Here is a 17,879-nt window from a genome sequence, read left to right as displayed (position 1 = left end):
ACGTAACAGCAGTAGCTTTGATACATTGTAGTAACACGAACCACTCACTTGTCATGTTTCAAACGTACCTCGTAGAGTGGCGGCGTGGCTCTGTCTAATCCATTGAGCCCTATAGTGCACGGGGTCTCACTGACATCTCTATAATTGGATTATTTTGAAATGCATTAACAGAAATTAGATTACTAGGAACAGAGTCCACAAATAGAATACAGTATTATTACTGTGAAATAGATCCGACCACTGTTTATAAAAAAAAAATACAATTGTCATAATTTCTGTTGTTCCAAATGTGACCTTTTGTTCTACAGTGAACGACAAAAGATGTTAGGCATAACATTATAAGACAGCCATATTCACGATTCACTTTCATTTCATCATTTTCAATAAAGTGAAAGGTGACTGAGACAATCATACAGTATCCTAATTTTTGAGAAATATTGTAGCTAATATATTCGGTTTTTACATCCACCTGAACTGCTACAATTTAAGTGTATGCAAAACTAATTAAATAAGCATGCTAATAGCAATATAAGTTATCAAAATAACCAAACATCTAAAACAATGTTTCTTTTCATGTATACAGGTTTATGAGGGATCTAATACAACCCATAAACATCTGATAATCTACTGTTGCTGTAGGCCATAAAACAATACATAAAAAGGGTTTTGTTGTTCTCGCATGATGACGGACTGGGTGAGAGGGGAAGCCGAGCAACATTGCAGTGTTAATAAAGTAACCCTAGGGCACTGATCCATTATCATTTACAGATGCTCTCGCTGTGGACAGGTCTTACCAGAAGCCAGAAAATAAACAAGGGGTTAAAGGGGCATCTGATATATAACAGGATGACATTGCTTCACTCACACTTTTCAGTTCACTTCAGTATAACTGCTGAGATTTGATGGTCAAGGGAGTGTACAATATAAGTAAAAAAACACACAGACATCACAGATTAATACTTATTCTTCTTAATTGTCAACACAACAAGGAACAATTATGATATGTGACTCTTTAATTAAAGCACTTATATGTTTGGTTTTACAAACATAATTTTGTATCTTAATTTCCTCACATAAACACTCTCACATAAAAAGAAAACCATAGAGTACAGATAGAAAATGCTAAATAAAATTAGGCGAGCCGTTTACAGAGAATTTGTACTCCAGATCTCTGAAGCCTCATTTTCTCTGCAGGTTCTCCAAGTAGCCGATGAATCTCTTAAGGTTGATCCTTATGTTGTCCAGAACACAAAGCTGATCAGGGCTGTATTTTCCTCTGCCTTCTTTTCGCAGCTGTGAGGGAACAAAAGGCCAAACTTTGAAAAGCCTGCCATCTAAAGGCCTAAGAACATACTAGAATACAGAGATCCAGCAATGGCTATGTTGTGAATGGTCAGACTGTGAATGGATAAAAGCAGCTGGAAAAAAAAGTACTTTACAGTTTAAAAGTGGAACTTTTAAGATAAGCCAACCAAGGCAGATCCTTTCAGTTGGATTTCAGTGCTACTTTCTGTGGACAGTCTTATGACAGTGCTTATGCAAGCGATCTCAATCTCAGAGAACAGACAAAAACGTTCCTCTTGAACATTAAACTCGAGCCTGTATTTAGAGGTGTGAGATTTGTCTGATTTAATATCACAGCTCAAGTGTGCGAACATGAATGCATGTATTTGAGCTAATATTTCTTGTTGGCTTTAAACAAACCTTGGCCCTAAACCCTGGCTGAAGAGCTTTGAGCGATGAAAGCAGGTTAATATTTTTTCCAGCAGCCTCTGCTTCATCGCCATCAGCAAATACATCGAAGAGGGCGTCCAGCGCTTCCCCGCACACCACCAGGTTTGTGTCCTTTGTTGCAACATTCAGTAATGCATTTCCAATCAGCTGCAAAAAAAAAAGGTAAGGTTAGGTGTACAACTGACCAAAGCTAACGCAGAATAAACTGCAAAAACCTACGAAAAGCAGGCATATTTGATCATACAATTCATTTGTAAATCAAAATACATTTATGTCCTAAGATACTGTAGAATGTGGTGTAAAATGAGACTGCATTCCATGTAATTTACTCCATTTCTAATAACAAAATAAATCATAATTAAACAAAACATAATCAAATCTTTTAATTAAAATATTATAAAATGAACATTTGATCATTATTTCTAACCTAAAAAAAGGTAATAATTTCTGAATGTTATATTTATTGTGGGCACCAAGAAAAAACAATATAAACAAGACTAATGTTATTCTAATAATTCTACCACAATCAGTTTTACCCGTAGAGTGTCTTCTGTGTTTTTCTCTTTGGCAAGAGAACTTCCTGTGATACCAAGAATGGCCAGAGCGTTAACTCTCACACTGACCAGCTCACAGCTGGTAGCAGCCTCACAAAAACTCATTAGCTGGTGTGGAGTCATACACTGCAGGATACAGCACATAAAACAAACACAGTTACACACAAATACAGGGTAAAGCTTGAAATGATGTTTCACTAAAGCATAAAAATGATGAATGTTTTGACCTGAGGGATGTTTTTGGTAGCCATGATCTGTAGAAGAGACCGAAGAGCACTGGTCACAGCCTCCAGAAACTCCTCATCCTTTAATACCTCTAGAAATGAATTCAGAATGGAAGAAATCATGATTCAACAATCACAAAAATTTTGGTCAATACTGAAATCACAATTATTTTATACCATTACTTAAAGGGGACATATCATGAACATCTGACTTTTTCCGTGTTGAAGTGCTATAATCGGGTCCCTGTCTGGAGCATCTACATCTACCAACTAGGGGTGCACGATATTGACAAACAGGTGATATTGCGATATCGATAATGAATATTGCGATATCGATATTAATTTTGATATTTTTAAACGTATGGGAAAAAGCATCAAAAAAGATGAATAAATAAAACAAGTTCTTATGCCATAAGGTTTATTTCAGATCCCTCAAACCACTTCAGGAGGTCAGGGCCGCATTCCAGACCAAACTGGACAAGTGACAATGCATCTCTTTACTCCTCTCAAAAATGCTAAAAATGAGAATGTGTTACAGGCTTGGGCTACATGTCATGTCGTGTTATGGCCAAATATGACAACACGCACAACTGCTTTGCAGTGCGTGGCTAGAGTTTTGACACCGATTCAAAGGGCTCGGTCTAATTCTTTCTTTTTCGCTTGTTTATCATATTTTTTTTCCTAAAGGAAAAAAAGTATGCTTAATTTATAAGAAAATTTTGAAAGGGGGGGGGGGGGGGTGATTGCGATTTCACTTTTTTTGTTGCTGATGGTGCATGAACAGTATCTGCAAAGTTGCAGCGCTGAAAGTTCAGTGTAAGCAGAGATATTGTCTTTTAAAAATCAGGAAGTATAATTGCCTACAAAAACGACTCGATTGGGACTACAGCTGGGTTTTAGACGTCACTAACCCACACATTTGCATCAACCCTCCCTCCGGGATATGCAGAAAAGGGCATTAGCATATTTCTGCGGCACGTCGACTGTGTTGTGTTCACCCAGCTGTCAGGTCTTCTGTCTTCAGGCTTCCCACGGACGCTGTACTTAGTCAACAATGGATACAATTTATGTTTGATTATGTTCCTGAAAATGACGATCGTAATTTAGCTCTCTTGTGCTGCGCATTTTACGGAGGACAGCTTCCAGAATCTCCACGAATTCAACACCGGATTCAACAAGAAACTGTTACTAAAACATGAAGCAGTTCCAACTTTAAAACCAGAGGCAGCAGTTGTTGGGCCATAACCTGTAAGTAGGCTAAGACTTAATCATTTTAAATGTATTTTATTTGCATGTATAATTCTAGACGTAGCCTTGTGTTTTATTTTTTTCAAATGCCAGCGCTGGCTTTATAGCCACTAGGCTACTAGTTATGCTGTTTTGTGTCTACGACAAACGCGTACAAACATGAATTTTGTATTAGTACTAACGTTGTAAATGTATTTTCATGTATATATGCTTTATGACATTATTTTCGATTTGATCAAGAACGTAAAATTGCCAACACTGTTTGTGTTTAACATTAGTAGCCAGTCAGTTGCTATTGTTGCCAGTCAGATGCTATTGTGTACAACAAATGTGTATAAAGTTAAAAAATGTAGCAAATTATCATTCAGAAGCGTCTAAATATATATTTACCATTTCATTTGAGAAAAACTATCATCATATCATATCATATATCATACACGCACAGAAACTCAAAGGTCTTTACGGCAACCCGTCAAAATAAAAGTTTGGTTTTAAGAGCCGTGTGTGGTGAGGTGCTGTTTGACCCTCTTCATTGCGGCTTTCTCGGTCTGATTGTGCCTCAAACTGATACTGCAGTTCGACGCCATTATTTACATCTGGACCGGAGCTCATGACAGGCACGTTTCGCACGTAAAGGTAATGGGCGTTAACCTTCCGGACAACGTGAGCGACAGTTTAGCCAATCACAACGTACCAGCCAAAAAAAAACAATCTGAGCCCCACGGCCTGTTTCTGAGGGAGTGGTTTTAAAGACTCAGGAAGTCAACCGCTCATTCGAGGACAGAGGAGAGTGCGGCTGATGAAAAAGGTGAAGTTTATGAAAAATAAGACTTTTTTAAAAAAGAAAAAACACAAATACATGTTATATTGCACCCCATAAACACAATCATGCAAAGAAAAAAAGCAGTCAACCCCCCCTTGAAGAATCAATGCAAAAAGGAATGTGGCACAAATAAGCCTTATAACTTATTTTAGATTATCCAAATTTGTAATTGAAAATAAAATTTGATTAATCTCCCAGCAATTAATCACCTGCTGAGCTGAAGACCAATGTGGAGAGGTGCAGAGCCACTGCCTGTAGCCCTGAAGCACCACCAAGAGACTCTGTATCCATAGAGGAAAGGATATTATGGAGACACGTCAGTGCCCGACACTGCACCAGGTGCATCCTAGAAGGAACAAAGCTTGAGAGAATAAGATTATGGTTCGCACTGCTTTGCATGATACTAAAACCATCATGCATATGTTTTTTTTACTTTTTCAAGAGGCATTTCCAGGAAGGATGTTTGCTACAGAGCTCAAGGACCTCAGCACTGGGGAACTCTGCCTTCTTTAAGACCTGAAAACAATCGGACAGTTAGGTGAATACAGTACACACAGCTAGTGTTGTCAAAATGTTTGGTACTTCGGTACCAAGTCGGTACTAAAAAATGTTAAACGTCACCCTACCAAGTCCCGATGGGACCGAATACCCGGTCAAACCCGGTTCTGGATGCGCATGCATGCACAAAGGTCGTGAAGTTGCATTCTCTTCATGAAAGCGCTGAGACATGGCGACCGGTGGCGCTGCTGATGTGGTTTCTGTGTATATTAAACTATTTAAATATGAACCCTGCATGTTGTGCTTGTCTCTGTGTGAATGAACGGCGCAGACGCGCAGTTTCATTTAACGTTACCTCTCTCTCACACACACACACACTGACGCATGAGTGACGCTCGCGTTGTTTTCAGTCTCTGCTGCCTCACGATATGATGACATGATTCATGATTCCATTCATCTCCGAGTCACTTCATGAGCATTTTAACGTTTCATTTGAGAAAAACTATCATCACATCATATCGCACGAAAACTCAAAGGTCTTTACGGCAGCCCGTCAAAATAAAAGTTTGGTTTAACTTAAAGAAATTGACAGAAATAATTATATTAGGCTACTGTACAATAGATTTAACTACGTCTCCATGAATTAAAAATATTACTGTAAATCCACTGAATGCTGAATGTATTTTTTACTTGATTTTTTTTCTCAGTATCATCAATATTTTTGTTTAAACAGCATGTAGCCTTGAATGCTTTCATAAATTTACCATCATAAATAATAAAGTGATTGAATTGAATTTAATATATATATATTTTTTCAAGTAGTTAAAAATAAAATAAAAAAAACTGATTTGTACCGAAATTGGTACCAAGAACCGTGACATTTTAAAGGTCTCTGTACTGACTACTGGAATTTTGGTACCGTGACATCCCTAACCAGAGTTACACAAAAAGACACTGTCACTGTTTGTTTTGCAGACTATATAATAATATAACAATTACCTGTTGAGGTATGCTGTGGTTGAGCAGGATTGTGTGAAGTTCAGCAGACAGACAGAGAGGGGAGAACAGGCTGGAATTAGTGTCTGCCATCCCATCAGCACACATCTCACTCTCATCACTGCTGGACATCTCCTCCCACTCATCATCTGAGGGCTCTACAAACACACACACACACACACACACACACACACACACACACACACACACACACACACAGCAAGAGAGAGTCAATACTACATCACATTATCCTCTGTCTCATCTTCTTTGATACAACTACAGAAATTATTCCTCTAATCCTGTGCAGGGTTTAGAATATTCATGTCTTCCCCCAAGCACCTGCTCGCCTATAAATAACACAATCTCACCATCGGAGCAGCACATGTTGACGATGATTTCCAGGGATGTCTGCTGTGCTGACATCAGTGCTTTGGCCTCTCGCAACTCCAGTCTGTCTCTCTTTAAAACCACAACATACACACACAACAAAACCACAAAAGTAATTGTTGGGGTCGTCTGTACACATATCCTGATGGTTAAACTGATTTAAGATAGTTTAACTGATTACTAATAATTGCCTTCATGAAGCTGAAATAGAAAATTAAAGAATTAAGGCCATTCATGGCAACATGGAAAGAACAGATTGAGTAAACATGCTTTGCTTTGGTTCCAGATGAAAAATAGGCCACAAATGAGGATCTGGATCAAATCTCACCATGACCTTTCAAACAGGACAATGTTCAGGACACCCTATGGGCAGGTTACACTTGCCAACGGGAGTACAGAGAGGTTACTGTAGCCCAGCACACTCATATATAAATGAGGACAGTCACTCTGTGTTTAGAGAGAGCGAGACCATTTTGCTCTGAGGGACAGATATGCCATCACTTGCGTTTACATGGCTTGAAGAGGAAAGGGAGAGTACAGAAGGTATTCCTGCCCTCACGATGACCTTATTTGAGTCATGTGACACATTCAGCCAGTCAATAAGACATCGTCCTCCTGTTGAGGAATATAGTGAAGAAGCGCATGTGACCTCCATGCGCACTCTAACCTATCATCATTTTTCTTAGAAAATTCACCCCAAAAAAATTAAATCTGTATCTAACCTGGTCCTTTTTTTCTTCTTTTTTTAACAACAAGACAGAGCAGATTCAAACTTACAGGCAACAGATCTGAAATGTCACTTTTTGTTTTTGACATTTGTCCCTTGGGCTTTCTTCCATTTATCTTCTCATCTCTCCCATCCTCCTCCATCTCTTCGGGTTTGTGCCCTTCAGACCGTTCATCCGTATGATCTGACTCTGTGGCAGATGTTGCCTCTTTAGACAGACGGGCAGATTCAGCATGCCACAGCTCTGGGATGAGCACTCCAGCGTCCAACATGAGACAGTGTGAGAGAGTGGCGGCCAGTGCCGTCAGTGTCTGAGACTGCTGAGCAGAAGACAGGCTGCTTTTTAGATTCCATAAAGAACCTGAAGAACAGATGAAAGACAAACAACATTTAACCATACAAAACTTTATTTGCTAAGTGTCCACTATCCATGCAGAAATCAGTATTTCAGTCTTAAATTTCCTCACCAATTATTAGCACTAATATAACTCTTTGGAAGACAAGGATCAATTAGTTAATATTAGTTAATGCGCATTAGGTATAATTAACTAATAATAATGATAATAATGTCATCTGAACTAGATAAGACATTGGTTCTGTACACTGGTTCTGTAACACTGGTTCTGACATTGCAGTAAAACGTGCTGATTAAATCTAACAAATTATACTACATCAGCATTTAGTGACTGCATTTATAAAACGGTTAGTTCGAATCCTTGATTCTGATTGGTCAAGAGCTGTGCTTTATTCATGATAAAACACGGCTATGACCTCTTCACCCAACGGTTCTATTGATCGCTGCGCAACACTGCGGTTCTATGTTGTTTTTATTTGAGCTTTCATGCATTTTACACATTGGAACGTTGTTGTTCACGGTCAGGGAATATTTTTTCTAGCGGAAGGAAGGCTTTTAGTGATTTTACTTCAAGAAATTTGCACTAATATATTGTTTTTTACGTTAATATTGTGTGGCAACCGTTTTATAAAAGCAATAAGGTACTCGAGGCAAGTGCTGTATCGTGAATAAGTAACGGCTGAAGGGGTTGCACGCCCTTCAGCCGTTACTTATTCACGATACAGCACAGCCTCTCATACCTTATTGCTTACTTAAAGCCCTTCAGATATTTATCCTTGTTTCGCATGTGTCCGGTTGCAGTCTATTTTATCCTGTAGCCACCCCGAAGTCTTTTACATTTTAGAACGGGTGAATCTCCAGCACTGGTGACTGTCGTTTGAACATTTCTGGATCTGCCATCAAATTGATAAGTTTAATTATATCAAGTGCTGTGAGAGAAGGCTATAAATCTCCAACATCCTCACTCGCAACATAGCTTATACTAGCCGAGAGACTCTTCTTTATGTGTACAGATGTGACATAATGACGCAAAGACATGCTCGAATCCACCAGTACCACTGGAATTAAAAACATGATTAAAAGCTTACTGCTTTGAATCGAGCTAAGGCAAGCAGATAGTTTTGAACACTGGCTGGTTATGTATTTTCTCAATTTTATTTGGATAATTGTTAACGCAAAAAAGCTATGGACTGCAGCTTTATTGGAGAATAATTATGCAATGGGGGAATATTTGTGGGTCTTGATAATGACAGATGTCTTATGTTACCAGTAAAAAGTGGCCTACATTATTTTAAATATATCTAGTCAGCTTTCATTTTCATTTTAATTCAAAATACATGAGCGAATAATGTTAATTTATAACATTACATTACATAACGCACACCGACCCCCAAAAAAGTTGCTGTATTTAAATAGGTGAGTATTTAAGTGTAAAGCCCATTGCACACTCCGAGTCCGAAATTCGCATCCAAAATTTTTCGCATGTAAAAAAAAAAAAAAAATTCGACCTCACGTTAGTCCATCACGCTTGCACACCGCCTCCGAAACTTTCGCCAGTCATTAAAAAAAAAAAAACTATCAGATCGGGTTCGCTTTTCTGCGTTTTTCGCATTCACAGCCAGCATTTTGAGAGTTTTTTTGACAATTCAGTGCCAGGGGGAGCTCGATCCACACATCATTGCACATGCGCAGTCCTTTCAGTTTTGGTTTTCAAATCGATCAAGTGTTTATATGTTCTCTCGATCGGATTAGAAAAGGAATAAACCTCCCTTTTCAATCAGATTGAAATTTTGGATCGATTAAGGTGTGATTGAGCAGCCAATTCTATAACTAATGTATTATTTGGGTACAATATATAACCTGTAGCCTATACAGCTGTCTGCCCAAAGCTTCCGCCAGGCTGCGCGTGTGTCCCCATACCTTAGACATACTGCCAGTCTTTGTTCAGGATCGTTTGGTTCACGGAAATTAGTGGTCTTCTTTTTTAGAATTTTATTTTGACGATGAGGTTATAATAATCTGCTGTTTCTTATTTCTAAGCGTCACTAAGAAAAGTAAAACAAAAGCTGTCAGCCAACATAGGTTAAGAGCAAATATTTACAATGTTTAGGGGTGGGACGATTATTATATAACCGGGGGGGTAACGGAATACATGTAACGTTACTGTTGTTACGTATTCAGAATACAAATTATGAGTAGCCTAACTGTAGTCTCTACAGAACATGAAATATTTATTTTATTTTTCGCATTCATGAGCTCTGATAAAATAAGCTCTGATAAGCATTAAAACTTTTCACAGAGAGATCAAACAGAAAGCAGAAAACCTTTCTTTAAAATGAATTTCATTTTGTATTAATTGTATCTTAATTTTAATCAATGTTTCATCAAACAATTGCCTGGATTTAATAAATAAGAAGTAAATATAGCAGACGACAATCACGAAACAGAGGTGCCGGCGCGTGAACTGGAGCTCGTCTCATAAAAGAACCGAAACTCAGCATATAAGGTAGCCCCCTCCCTCTCCTCCCCTGACGACGGTTATGTTAAGAACCGTCACATTTGACTCACTTCATAAACTTCATCACCAATTCTGAAACCGGCACACCGCTAATATTGTTGTTATCATAAGTATCAATTAAAAATAAAGAGCCTAATACTATAGTATTTTGTTAAAATAAAAATCGATTCTAAAAATACAAATTCTTTTCTTTGTGACAAATATTAAACCAGAGGCTAAAGCCTGTGAACAAGCTATGTTGGCTTGAAAAGCCTGAACCTTGATCTCGAACAGCCTGAAGCACAGTTGCAGCTTGTGTTGTAGCCTGCTCACAAGGCTATTGACTTATCACTCTTAATACTCCTGAATTAATACTAATTCATGAAGCCTATTAGAAAACTATGCAATCACTCTTAATACTCCCATGCAAATGTGTAGCCTAATAGTTCATATTTCTATATTTTATATATATATATATATATATATATATATATATATATATATGATTAGAAGGAGATTATGATACATAATACTTAAGCTTATTAAGATTTTAAAGTGCACTCCATGAAAAAGTAAAGACAATTTTTACATATCCTGCTATGTCTGAATTCATAAAAAGCAAATACTTACATTGGCTTCAGATTACTACATTTGGTTATGTGAATGTGATTTTAAAAAATCTTATTGATAGTATTTTTTGCTAAATCTCCACATGGCGTGAAAACGAGCTGTGATAAATCCACTCCATATTAAAGGTGGGGTATGTGATTTTCTTTTTTGACCATTTCTTTTCAAAAATCACTTGAAATCCTAACCCACTTCCAGCCACTAAGTTAGAAGCACTGAAATGAAAATTAAGAAATGTAATCATCTGTGGAATGGGCAGGACTCGAAAAACTCCAGCCAATCATTTCCAAGACCATCTAGAATGATTGGACTGAAAGTGCGTCAATCAAACAGACGTACCATGCCCCTTGCGCACTTGTCCCCTTAGTGCACATACTCAAAGCTTGTGACCCAGTCACAGTAAGTGCAAGTCACCCCGGTACAGAGAGATAGAGAGTAAGTACAATCTTGCGCATCTGAGTTTTGGAGAAAAAATGATTGCATGTCCATGTTCTGCGTTGGAGGAAAGAAGGTAGGGCCTTTTGAATCGTATATTTTCAAAATCTGCCGTCCGTTTTGCAAATCCCATACCCTACCTTTATCAGACATAATCTAATATTTATAACATCTATGATTATTGCACCACTTAGTGGTCAAGAGCAGAAATACTTTTCCTGCTGCAAAAAAAGCATTCTGGTTGAGTACCGATCTGTACGTTGTAAAAAAGATTGAATGTAGTAAATAATTAGTAAAAATATTTATTACACGTCCAGTATTGTGTTGTTTTACCTGCAGCCAGTGTGCGCAGGAGAGTGTATTCCATACTGGTGTGTGTGGTGGACAGAATGTTGTCCAAGATGCCAAATACCCCTGAATTCACATTGCACACCAGTTCTGAGTTATCTTCTGTTACTGTGTGCAAGCAGTGAGCTACACAGGGGGAAAAACAACCACAATTACTCCTAATAGTTCCAATTAAAGGAGTGTGAGAATGAAATGTAACAATCTGAGGGGAAGCAAAAACAATACTATTTTTAATTATTACAACTTGAAATATATATATATATTTTTACATTTTAACAGCCTTTTTTTAAAATAAATCTTTTATATCATTATAAATGTCTTTACTGTCACTTTTGATCAATTTAAGGCATCCTTGTTGAATAAACATATTAAAAAAAAGAAACTTTTGAAGAGTTTTATATACACATACCTGCTGATATTGCCAACTCCATATTCTGAGAGTGCCTCTTTAGACAGTGTAGAAGAATATCTAGAAGTCCAGACTTGTTGAACACTGACACTGCTGTGCTACTGCTCTCACTACACAACCACAAAGAAAACAGACAGAAGCACACAGATCATACAAGACTGCAACCCTGTCAACTTTTTGAACATATTTTGAACAGAACAGCACAACTCTTCATGCATTGTTTTAATTAAAATACAAGCTAAGTAAATGCTCTAAATGCCATCACTTAATGTTTTACTAAATTAATTTTTTTTTAAATATTATAACTAATCAATCTAGGCCCTGTTTACACCTAGTATTATGAAGGGTTTTGGTCGATCGGTTTACAAGTGGACGGCGGTAAATACAGATGTAAACAGGGTCTAAAACATTTTGAGCTTATCCATTTTCAACCACTTCCAGAGGTAATTGAAAACTAATGCATTCGAACAGCCACCAAAGATGGCCTATTCTTCAACTGACCTAACGCATAAACATTATGTGAAGAGCGCTAGCAACTGGTCTCTGTACGTTTTTCCGTCGTCTCCGGTCACGTTCATGTGCAAATCGTGCAAGCAAATTTATTGTCTATTAGATCGAAAGATTTAAAAAAAATGAAAAATAAAAAATTTAAACGCACAAAGAACCTCCCCTCAAAGAAATCAAGACAGAAGCGGTTGAAAGTGGACAAAAGAGACACCAGGAATAACCGGGAATGTGTCTCCCTTGTCTATGTGTCTACCAGATGTAAACAGTGCCCTAGGGACAATATAAAGATGTTGATGCACTGTCAAGTGGTCACAAAAAAACACTCAAGGGTATTTCTAAGACATTTGTTAATACTCTTGTTAGGTATAAACGGCAATCTGTCATGATCACAAAAAGAGTTCGTTTAAGCTCAGTCTTACCAGAGGTTCCAAAGTAAATTTACTGCCTCATTGGTGACGTCTTCCACCGTGTGTTTCTGTCCTTTCATAACAGGAGAAGTCGTCACGTCAAAGCCAGCACAGCACTGTTCTCCACAAACACACAAACAGTCTCATGAATAAATGTCTCCTCACAAGGGGTGGGCGGTGTAAATATCAAAATCAGGCAGGATAATCACCCACGATCTTCTCAGTTCTTTTTTATGTTGGTTTAAGACTATTTTGGAAGTCATTGGCCAGTACAGTACACCTAACTCATTTATCGTTTAAAGGTACACTACGTAACTTTTTTTGTTCAATATTAACTAAATTTTTATTTAATGTCAACATATCATCAATCCTTCCATACCCGGCGCTATGGGCGGGCCTTAGGGGGCCGGGCCCGCCTACCGAGCGCCTGTGCCCCCCTCTCCATGCAATTTGCATTTAATAAATTTTAAAAAGAAATTTATTTTAAAAATAAAAATAATGTACTGAATAACTCATGCGGATATTCCACTCCCAAAAACGTCGACTTCAGCTGTATTAAGAACATGAATGGGCCAGTTATTTTTATTACTCTTCTTAAGTTGCACCAGCCCTGCTAATTCATAAAACAGATATGTAGCATAACATTACGATATCCTTTAATTGATTTAAATAGTTATTGATTTAGGTTTATGTGGTCGTTCAATTACGCCTTTATATTTGTATTGAACGTGAATGTAATAAATAATGGTCCAGGGGTAGAACTTTTGCCAAGCGTGCCAGAGGTTCTGGGTTCTAATCCGTTCTAATAACATTTTCTTTCATCAAAACTGATTACGTTTATCAGTGGTTGTATATCAGGCAGAGACAAAACATCTTCAGAACATTTTGTGTTTTAATTTCACCGTAATGAATAGAGTCTCTCCACAACGGATTGCGCGTCCGAGTGAAGACTGTGCGCAAGCCAGAAAAAAAAACACATTAGCCTATCCGCGCCAGCGGCAACGAGCATTTGAACAGTTGATTTAAAAAACACATTTCAGCGCTAGATCGTCTCTTATTTAAAAAACGAACGAAACGAATGCTCTGCTAGTTAACTGAAGATGTTTTGTTTATTTGTATTGGTACATTCGTGCCGGGATATGTTTCAAAAGTGGTGGGTACAATATCAACGGGACATATGGGGACATATCCCACACGCAAATTACACCTGGTACTTGAAATCGGCGTAATAGTTGGTTTTTGTCCTATAGAACAATTTATTGGATGTCATAATTAGGCCCCCCCTACAATATTAAATGCCTGTCCATTGGTTTGTTTCTGCAGCCGGCTCTGAATCCTTCTTCCAAAATGTGTTTTGCCTTACCCTCATTCACAATGCCTATTATAAGCGTTTATATTTTAGACCTGTCATGATGGTTTTTGTAGGAATTTGCAAGCAATTTTAGACCTTTAAATTTCCTTTTAATTTTAAATCAAACAATTTTAATTTTAGACACTATATATATAAAATGAAGTATAAATTCACTTGTGAATTTATCCAGGACTCATACCTCCCTCAGGAGAGCAGACAGAGATGTCAGCACATCCTGTCTCACCATGTCCTCACATACTCCAGGGCCTCCACAGGCACTAAGATTCCTGTAAAACAGAGGGTCATTTTTACAGAATAATCCCCAAAGCAGAGGAGTTTTGCATCAAAGAGCTGTGTAAAAGTGATAAAGCATATCATTCACTAAGATGTTCATTAGAAAAACTATTAATATATTTTATACAAACGATTACCGCAATTTACTAGAAAGTTTCCTTTATTTTTCAGTGCATTTGTTTTTACAAAATATGGCTATTACTGTCATGGGAATAATATTATAACTATTATTATGTAGTAGTGTGATGTAGACAGACACTGTAACTAAAAGAGGTATGAATTTTTCTTTCTTTAATTTGCACACTGAATATGGGTTGGAGCTTTTAATTTTGAACATCTTATAGCTTGTTTTAGGATTCATCACTGTGGAGTATAGTTCGATTGTATTAATAAATGACAATTTTGTACTTATTTAATCTGTTAAATCTCACTCGTTCCTTCTCATTCATTAGTGGTTATAAATGTGGATAACACAACATCAGGGTCACTGAGCGCGGCTCGACAACAGAACCGAAGACAATACAATGCTGAATAAAGTCATAGGTTTCGTTATTTTTGAACCAAAATGTATTTTTGATGCTTCAAAACATTCTTACACTGATGTCACATGGACTACTTTGATGATGTCTTTATTTCATTTCTGGACAAGGACAGAATACCGTACTTATATTTTCAATGGAGGAACAGAGAGTTCTCAGGCTAAATCTAAAATATCTTAAACTGTGTTCCAATGATTAACGGTGGTCTTACGGGCTTGGAACGACATGAGGGTGAGTCATTAATTACATAATTTGCATTATTGGGTAAACTAGCCTAACCCTTTAAGCCATAGGAACATATTCAAGGGCGTGAAAAGATGGGCGGTTTTTATGATCATATGCAGTGTGGTCTAGTCTGGGCAAAAATGCCAGGGTCGATTTTTATTGTCTCAGTCCAGCCCTGACCACAATTATGCAAATAAGAACACTAACGTGTGTTTCAGGAAAGTACAGTATGAAACGTCCGCTTATGAAAACTCAGGATTAAATTGTTTACCCCAGAAAATTATTAGCAATGTGAAATGTGAAGCAAGATAACCCAGGATTCAGAATGAAACATAATTAATATTTCACGTGTAAAAAGCACTTATGCGTTTTTCACTGTACGCTTGTGAAAATGTGTAGTTCCGTTCCATGGCGGCTGAATAGTACTACTACAGCTCAAAAGTAGATTGCCAGTCTCACCTGAGCAATAGACTAGAGATTGTGTGCGTGTGTGTGTGTGTACCTGAGAGCACCAGCAGCAGTCTCTCTGACCAACAGGCTGCGATCCATCAGTAAAGGTCCGATTTTCCTGACAGCATCTCTCTGGAGGAATCCTGGGATCGCCTGACTCTGCTGTACAACACGAGAGATACTGGCACAGGCGTACTCCCGCACATCTGCTGATGGACTCTGTAACTGTATGTTACACACATACAGAGAGAGAGAGTTACAAGAGAGAATTATAAGTTCAAAGATATATTTGAACACTTCACTTGCTTGACAGACAGCTGAAACAGTTAGTTCAGCCGTAAAGAAGGCTGACACGATTTATCTATTCAATGAACATTCCATCAGAAAAACAGCTGACACTGTCATTAGCGTTACACACTCACACACACTCACAACGTTACACACTTTTTTTTCAGTGTTTTGGGGTATTTGGATTCCAAGACCTAATTTACTACAACTCTGTAGAGTTGTCACAGTACTGAAAGCTTACTTTATCGAGTAGCTCGGCTGCCGGAGAGTCTTCATCTTCTGATTCTTCAACAACCTGTTTAACGGGAGTCGCTGCAAGACCATCAGGAGAAAACGGTGGTCGTTTGAATTTGGTGTTCTTAGTCTTCCCCATGCTTTTAATGTGTTTGGAATACACTTGAAGTGTAAAATCAATTTCAAACTGTTTTAAACTCGGGCAAGCTCACAGCCATAGACAGTAAAACCCCACAACACGAGCGACCATGTGGACATTAGAAGCTGCCGTAAAGCGCAGGAGATAGTCGTAAAGTAACGTGTCGTCGAAAAGACTTGGCGCGCCACCCTGTGGGTCAAAAACACACTGCAGTTGAAAGCGGGTCTGAAAGAAATCTTATTACTTGGCAAGGGAGATATTGGATGTCAAATAGTCAGCATCCAGTCACCTGTTTTCTCTATCTGAAGTTCCACCACGGAATAATACATAAATCAATAAAACCAAGCGCATTTGATCTTCTTACAGATAAACTCCTCCAGGAGAGCCCATGTCTAATCTTTAACAGTTAGTAAATATTAGACTACCATATGGTTTTTGAGAGATGTCTGTACTCTACCTCTGCATCTTCTCTCTCTGGAACCTGGGAATCTGAGTAGGAGGCGGGGCGTGGGGGGTAATATATATTACCTTTTATATCTTCATTCATTCAGGTTGACATTATTATTAGTATTATATTATTATTATTATTGGAAAATGTCGATGTTTATTTTTTGTGCTTTTTTAAAAAACTTGAGAACAAAAATGTACACTAGGCCTATATAAAAATGTAATGGCTCGGCACAATCACTTATGCTCACCAAGGCAGATTTTTTTTAAATGCATTTAAAAATACAGTATGTAAAATTATTACAATTTAAAATGACTGTTTCCAATTTTAATATGTTCTCAAATCTAGGCTAATTTAATCTTGTGATGGCAAAATTGAATCAGCAGTCTTCAGTGTCACATGATCATTCAGAAATCATCAATATGCTGATTTGCTGCTCAAGAAACATTTCTTAATATGTTGAAAACGTTGTGCTGCTTATTTTTGAGGAAACTGTAATACAGTTTCCGCAGGAATCTTTAATGAATAAAAAGTTGACATTTTAATTCATTTTAATTCCTCTTCTTTCTTTCTTTCTTTCTTTCTTTCTTTCTTTCTTTCTTTCTTTCTTTCTTTCTTTCTTTCTTTCTTTCTTTCTTTCTTTCTTTCTTTCTTTCTTCTTTCTTTCTTCTTTCTTTCTTTCTTTCTTTCTTAAAATTTAAGAGTTAGTTTTGGCAAAAGCACAGGTTTGACCTCTCCTAACCCGTGCAGTGTGTCGAATGAGAGCTAGAGACCCTGGGTCTTCCTTTCCAAATCCCATAGGCCTTCTGCAAGTCAGCACGTGGCAAACCTCCCCAAAAACTGTCCTGAGAGGACCCATAATTCATTGCAAATCAGCATGTTTCAAAATCGAAATCAGAGAGGATTTCAACATTATGGGTCTGAAACACTTAATGAAAAAATAAAAAAAACGTCATTGCACACACATTTCTCCTTGTCTTTGTTCTCAATATATTGAATGAACTGAATAATTTGAGTGTGTAAAGGTTGATTTCTGACCCAGCAGGTTTCCTCTAGCACAGCGTCAGCTGTCCTTGTATCATTTCACTGATAACGGCTCCCAATGATAACGACTGAGGAACTCATGAACTCATAT

The 17,879-nt window shown here is 37.7% G+C and overlaps 1 protein-coding gene across 1 annotated transcript; it reads right to left on the bottom strand.

The window, feature by feature from the left end:
- Positions 1 to 953: 953 nt before the first annotated feature.
- heatr3 (HEAT repeat containing 3) lies at positions 954 to 16,435 on the bottom strand. Its single transcript, XM_039657349.2, has 15 exons — positions 16,165 to 16,435; positions 15,688 to 15,860; positions 14,327 to 14,414; positions 12,789 to 12,892; positions 11,863 to 11,972; positions 11,439 to 11,579; positions 7,242 to 7,552; positions 6,446 to 6,536; positions 6,081 to 6,235; positions 5,017 to 5,099; positions 4,793 to 4,929; positions 2,516 to 2,604; positions 2,271 to 2,414; positions 1,705 to 1,881; positions 954 to 1,293 (listed from the first exon to the last, which is right to left on the bottom strand). The coding sequence occupies exons 1-15, from the start codon at positions 16,294 to 16,296 to the stop codon at positions 1,180 to 1,182; spliced, it is 2,049 nt and encodes a 682-aa protein (XP_039513283.2). The 5' UTR covers positions 16,297 to 16,435; the 3' UTR covers positions 954 to 1,179.
- Between the last annotated feature and the right edge of the window lie 1,444 nt (positions 16,436 to 17,879).

Source organism: Pimephales promelas, chromosome 1 (genome assembly GCF_988280905.1).
Source record: "Pimephales promelas chromosome 1, fPimPro1.hap1.1, whole genome shotgun sequence".
Classification (NCBI taxonomy): Eukaryota; Metazoa; Chordata; class Actinopteri; order Cypriniformes; family Leuciscidae; genus Pimephales; species Pimephales promelas.
The sequence above is the reverse complement of the archived record's forward strand: the minus strand, read 5'-3'. Positions and strand labels throughout refer to the sequence as shown.

Excerpts from the sequence above, each read along its gene's own strand:
- heatr3 (XM_039657349.2), bottom strand. The coding sequence starts at position 16,296 with ATGGGGAAGACTAAGAACACCAAATTCAAACGACCACCGTTTTCTCCT. Across the intron at positions 11,973-12,788 it reads AATTTACTTTGGAACCTCTG|TGAGAGCAGTAGCACAGCAG; the intron begins GTAAGACTGAGC and ends GTGGTTGTGTAG. Across the intron at positions 6,236-6,445 it reads CAACATGTGCTGCTCCGATG|AGCCCTCAGATGATGAGTGG; the intron begins GTGAGATTGTGT and ends GTGTGTTTGTAG.